The sequence below is a fragment of the Camellia sinensis genome, chromosome 7, assembly GCF_055761805.1.
Source record: "Camellia sinensis isolate YWXY chromosome 7, ASM5576180v1, whole genome shotgun sequence".
In the NCBI taxonomy this organism is placed as follows: Eukaryota; Viridiplantae; Streptophyta; class Magnoliopsida; order Ericales; family Theaceae; genus Camellia; species Camellia sinensis.
The window spans coordinates 8,155,768-8,162,824 of record NC_138967.1 but is presented as its reverse complement, the minus strand read 5'-3'; the positions used below and the strand labels follow the sequence as shown (position 1 = coordinate 8,162,824).

Genomic DNA, 7,057 nt, shown 5'->3' with positions numbered 1-7,057 from the left:
CCTAGCTTGAGTTCTTCATTTAATTGGGCCCATTCTACTATGTGGATTGGGCCCTATGGTATGACTTTGATTGTAATTGGACCCATGATAGCCCTTGCAAATAAATACCAATCTCATCTCTCTTTCCTTTTGAGTGATCAAATAAATTAAATTATTTGTGCTTGTTGATTTTTTTAATAGGTTTGCATTCTCTCACATTGTCTTCTTAATTTGAGAGAGCATTATAACTTTGTATACCTATTTTGGAACCGATTTCGTGATCCGAATTGTTTATATTTTAAGACTCGTTAAGTAGAATATTCATGTAAAAAATGAAGATGATTGGACATCGGTAATTATATGTTCAAATCATATTTGTTTTAAAAAAATGGTCGACAAATATAATTTCAAAAATTATCCATTTTTTGTAATACAAATATGATTCAAACATAAGTTATCGGTATCTTATCATCTTAATTTTTTGCATAAATATTATACTCAGCGAGTTATAAAAAGTGAACAATTCAGATCTTTGAAACGAGTCCCAAAATGGGTTTACCAAACCCAAACATTCTCTCAAATTAGCCAACTTGAATGAATCCAAACCCCTTAAATAATATCATTCGCTTTTTCTTTTTCTTCATAATCTCTATTCAAATCTAAAATCCAAATATAGACCATCTAGTTCAGCTAAATATGGACCCATTACAAAATCACTAATGATCCATTACATTTATTTTTGAAGTCATTGTCTGCAGATTGTCCATAAAAAATCATATTAATTCGATAATTATAGCTATATCAGTTTATATTTTCCTTTCAAAATAATGGATGAAAAGTATGATTTTATAAATAAATCATCCAATTTTTTGAACACTATGATAATAATATCATGTATATATAATTATTAAATAAATATGATTTTTTACATGGATGATCCACAGTGATAGACTTAGAAAATGAATGGAGTAAATCATTAAAATGAGACCTATGACGAGTTAATCAACTAAACTATCTACTCGATAAAATAAAATCCAAACCTTACTATTTAGCTCAATAAACATGTAGAAACTAGAAAATCAAGTTGAGCTAATTAGTGTTTCACTCATTAAAAAAAAAAAAAAAACTCGTTCAAGATCAATTTATTATATATACAAACAAAATCTAAGCACATTTTAATTTCATGAAATTTCATATCAAATTTAAACTTATTTTATATATATATATATATATATATATATATCTCTTAAGTGGAGTCATGAAATGTAAGGGTAGGCGTGGATCGGTTGCGGCCACGGAACTTTCAATTCACCATCCGTCCGGCAAATTGGCAGATTGGAGAAAATCAATCTGCATCCGTCCGCTAATCCGACAGATGTGGATTGAGCGGATTGGCAGATTAGCGGATGGATGTAAATCGATTTGATAGTTTGAAATTGTATAAATTTTTAACATAATTCAACTTGTGCACTTCTTAAAAAAAAAAAAAAGTATTACAGTCCGTGACTTAAAAAAGTATTACAATCATTGGATGCCTTATCGAAAGAAAGAAAGTTTGAAACTTTAGAATATTACAATCACTGCATGCCTCATTCACATATTACAATCACAACATGTCTCATCCACATAAAGTATTACAATTTTTATTTTTTAAAATATAAAAACAATTCAAACCACTAAAATCATGAACAAAACAGTAGTAGAGATTGTATGTCTCCGTATTGTTACATCTATATCTGTTTTTCAAAACAAAAATCATTATTTTTAGAGTTAGATTTAAAAACAAAAAAATATAGATAAATAATACATTTATTTTTTTTCAATTCAAAAAATATATTAAGTTGAAAGCTCTTTTTTAACAGAATATATTCAACATAATATTTAAACTCTTTTTTAATTGAAAACACAAATAGAATATCTAAACAAATTGAAAACACAAAGTCTTATAAATTACTAAGAATACTCGCGGTTTGGCAGTTCGGTTGTGGCCAAAGGAATCTCAAATCCGCCATCTGTCTAAAACTAGGCGGATTAGAAAAATCAAATCCGCAACCATCCGCTCGTCATCACGCATCCGTCTAAAATGCAACGGATCGATTCAATTTAAACGGATCGATCGATATATCCGCTGCTCAACCCTAACGAAATGACATTTACAATCCGCATAAACTTATTCCAATACTTGATCACCAAAAAAAAAATAAAATAAAAAAATCCAACTCAACACATCTTTAAAAAAAATAAATAATAAATAATAATAATAACAATGATATACTACACTAGAGTTCAATCAACAACTCATCATATTGTCTGGATGTTTGTTACTCAAAAATGGAGAATTGTTTATGGTGTCCATGAATAAATGAGTGAACGAATGACTTGGATTCATTCTTAGATTACAAGCAAAGTCATTTTTTTTTTAAACGTCAAATAGCATTCTCTTTTTCTTCATTCTTTCATCATTTTTAAGCCCATTATATTCAAAATATATATTTAAAATTTTATTCAAAAATATGTTTAAATTTATTTTGTACATGAATCTTGCAAAACACACACTAAAATTAAAAATCTCTACCCCATTTTCGAATTATAAGGATATTTATTGATTATTTTTATGGAACAGGTAGTTTCATTTAGTTCAATTGTTAACTATTGAATAAAAATTAAAATAAAAATCATGGTTCGAAAAAGTATCTAATCAAAGATATAAGCAAAGATATAGTCGAACAAATATCAATTATTGAATAAAAATTATTAGTTCAAATAAAAAAAAAATTCATTTTGTTAAAAAATTCTAACTCATATAGCAATTTTATTTTCTGCACTAAAAAAAAAAAAATCATTTTAGCCATTATAAAAAAGCCATTACAAAATTAAAAAATTAAGAAGGTACAAACAAATTAATTTTATTTATATCAATATTTTTTATTTTAATTCAATAATCAATATTTGAATAAAGGATTAATTACACTTTTCATCCATGTAATTTGCTTTAAATTTCACTTTAATTCTTATAATTTAAATTTGAACAATCTGGTTCCTACACTTTAAATCTAGCTTTAATTTAGTCATTCATTCCAAATTTTTAATATTTTCTTTGTCTACATGTATGCTTTAGAAAATTAACAAATGTCTTTAAATTATTAATTTTATCCTGTAATTTAAATAGAAGAACCAAATTAAAACTTTAAAAAATTGATAATATCCCAAAATTGTTAATTTTAACCTCCAATTTAGATTAAAAAAAATTAAAGTAAAACTAAACTTAGGGGTTGTTTGGAAAAAGGGTTGGGTTAAAATAGTTCATTAAAAGACAAAATAGATTAAAATAGTTAATAAAACAAAATATTACATTCAACTTATAATCATATTATTTTTTCCTTCACAACTATCAAATCAACTAAAAAAATGCCAACTTTTCAAAAACAACTTTTTTTAATTAGGTTAAAATAACTAAAAAAAAACTAAGGTATTGTTTGGTAATATTTACATTTTCGGTTTATGTTCACAAAAATTTTATAAACTGATTTTTGGTTATTTTTAGAAAAACATAAACTACAAACAGTGGCGGAGTCAGAAAATTAATTTAGAGGAGGCACTTACTAATTATAATAATTTTTACAAAAATATTTCACGTAAATTTTTTACGATTGATTTCAGGAAACATCAAGAAAAAAAATATTATTTGTAACTAGTGTATCATAGACAATATAAAAAAAATATGGATATAAGCCTTAAAATAAATTATATAATGATAAATTATTTTTTGATACAAAATTTGATTAAAAATTCAATATAATGGTAATACCACGTTATCACTGGTATGTAACATCACCCACTAATGGTAAATAAACGCATAAATAGTGAACCTCACATGTCAAATGTAACTAACAATCTAATAAATTTCATATATTTATAGTAAGATTACTTATACTTGCATATTACTAATAATGACATTGTCGTTACATTCAAAAAATTTCATAGTTAATATGGTTTATTTATAATAGTCTCATCATTTTCAATCAAAACAATCATTATTGTTTTCATAATTTTTAAAATGTCATTGACATTTCATTCTAATAATATTTTTGTAATTTTTTATTAATTTTTTTTTTATGTTTGCAAAAAAAAAAAAAAAATTCCCAAAATCCAGGAGGGGCACGTGACCCCTGGTCACATGCTACCTCCGCCCCTGACTACAAAAGCGTTTGGTTTGAACAAAATATTTAAAAACATAAACTAAAAAATATATTTATTCAGGTCTAAAATATTTATATATATTTTTTATTATTTATGACAATTGGATCATACAAATTATAATTTAAAAAAAAATTAATTAGAAAAAAATTATTTGAAAAAAAAAATAATTGATTTTTTTTTTGTTATTTTTAAAATTTCTATTTAAAAACCAACGTAAACTCATTTTTTGAGTTTATATTTTTTCCTCAAATTTACAAACTGAGACAACCATTTATAAATTAAAAAAATTATCAAACAAGTTTTTATGACAATTTTTTAAATTTTTATAAATATAAGCTGAAAACTGAAAATGAAATAATTATCAAACAAACCATAAATAACTAATTAAAACAATCAATTTCGCAAATAAGGACTTAAATTATATGGATCAAATAATTCAAAATACTCAAAAGTGTAATTAACCCTTCAATAAATTTATAAAAAAAATATATATAGTTTACATTTTTTCAAAAAATCTATATATAAAGTGAAGCTTCTTCATACACAAATAGTTCAACAAACTGCCCACCGCCATCAACGCCCAGAGTGAGAGAGAGAGAGAGAGCGCGAGAGAAGCAAAAATGGCGAAGAAGTCAACTGATATTCTCGTAGTCTGTGCAATACTGACGATATTGCTCTCGCCATCGGCTGCCGGACGCGGCGGCCACCAGCAGCAGGCCGGGTGGTTTCCGACGGCGTCTACGGCGGAGTGCGGCGGATCGATAGCGGAGTGCATGATGATGGGCGACGAGGAGTTCGAGATGGATTCGGAGATCAACAGGCGTATTTTAGCGACGACGAGGTACATAAGCTACGGAGCGCTGAGGAGGAACACAGTGCCATGCTCGAGACGCGGGGCGTCGTACTACAATTGCCGACCCGGAGCTCAGGCCAATCCTTACTCTCGTGGCTGCAGTAGAATCACCCGCTGCAGGCGTTAATTAATATTTTCTAAATAAATTATAATATTTTATTTAAATATTAATAATAATAACAATATAAATATTATTTGTAGAATTAATTTTTACATATATATATATATGGGTTTATTATTTATAGAGTTTAATTTTACATATATATGTACACTTAATTGTTTGATACCTCGAATTTAATTTTATTTGAATTGTCTAAATTTGTGCATGTCGATTGACTGTCCAAATGATCAGTTCAATACTTGTCTACCGCAAACAATTAGTACAACACTTATCTACCGCAAATATTATCTTTATCAATTATCACTGTTACCTTATTGCTAGTCGATTGACTAAGTAATTATCTAGATGATTGATTGAACAATCAGCAAGTCAAAACTTGGACCAATTTGACAAATTTATATTCGAGCTCCGTGGCATTGTGGGTATGTGCATGGTTTTGATGGCACTGTATGTAAACGGTGGATATGTAAGATGATTTGAATATTGATGACTGTATAATTTACCTGTTCCTCAATATTATTTCTTTTGGATTTTAGTTAATGTCTTTGTGGTACAGTTTTTTTTTTTTTTTTAATTTTATTTTGTGTGGGTATTATTAGAATTTGTACAAGTGTGTCTAATGGAGACTCCTATTACAACTTATAAATAACTTTTTTTTAAAAATGACTATTGAGAAGCATAGAGAATGATGTTTTTAACTTATGTTATTTGATTATCTTATTTCAATTCATAAGAAATTTATTCAATGTATGTGTCATATATATATATATATATATTTTTGGTCCATGTAATAAACCTTTTAATGTGTAAAAAATAGTTGTTGATTTATTTTTTTATTTTTTTGGCAGAAATAAGAACTTCAATTAAAATATAAAATAGTACATAGTAGTCCATACATCATACTAGCAACTAATTGATTATGGTTACAAGCAAATAAGGAAATTAAAAGAAAGTAAAATATTTCCGACTGTCTAACCATTGTCAAAAGAAAAATGCGCATCTCCATAAGCCGGGATACGAGAAAATGCCGCAAAATGTGCCAACCTCTTAGCAGAATGAAGATAATTTGTACATGCTAAGGAAATTTTACATGAGTGAAGATGCTGCGCAACAAAACAAATATCAAAGATCTATGGTGCCAAGCTTGCTTCAATGTCCTTAGTTCCCTTAAACTGTTCAAACAAAAATTTCGCATCAGTAAAGACATTAATATGATAGTAATTATTGTCCTTAGCCCACTTGAGAGTAGACAAAACCGATGCAACTAGAGTATCTTGAGCATTCATGTGCAAAGATTTAAATAATGAGCCCACCCTGGTATTGTTAAGGAAGACAACCATGCCAATATCCATGCCTGAAAGAGATGAATTACCCACATGACTACAAAGAAGATCCATAGGGAGAGGGTTGCAATCACAACAATTTTATGAAGGATTAAAAAGATAGAAATGAGAGGAATTGGAGGAAGAAGCAGGGGTTACCAATGATATAGAACTGATAGAAGAGCTTTGAATATTGAGGATCCTAGAAGAAGAAGAAGAAGAAGAATAGTTAAGAAATTCTTTAGATTTTAAGAGAGAAGAGAAGATGTCTTCGACTAAGAATAAAACTTGTAGAGTTGTGAAATTCTTGCCACTAAATACACACTGTCCCCTAACCTTCCAAATAGCCCAAAGGATATCAATAATCTGAAACAAGAGTTCAAGGTCATTATTAGTTGAGAGATTAAGATGTGAAAACCAAGAACCCAACCAATAGGATACAGGAGTGGCACTGTTTGAGGATGTATATAAACCCAAAGAAGAACCAAACCACACTTGTTGGACAAATTCACAACTTAGAAATGAGTGAGTGGTAGATTCAAAGCCAGAATGACAGATGAGGCAGGCTAAATTGTCATGAAA

General features: G+C 28.1%; 1 protein-coding gene across 1 annotated transcript; it reads left to right on the top strand.

Moving 5' to 3' along the window:
• The first annotated feature begins 4,799 nt into the window (after positions 1-4,799).
• On the top strand, positions 4,800-5,159 carry RALFL33 (ralf-like 33). Its single transcript, XM_082880417.1, has one exon. It carries the CDS (start codon positions 4,800-4,802, stop codon positions 5,157-5,159), a length of 360 nt encoding a protein of 119 aa, XP_082736543.1.
• Positions 5,160-7,057: the final 1,898 nt, after the last annotated feature.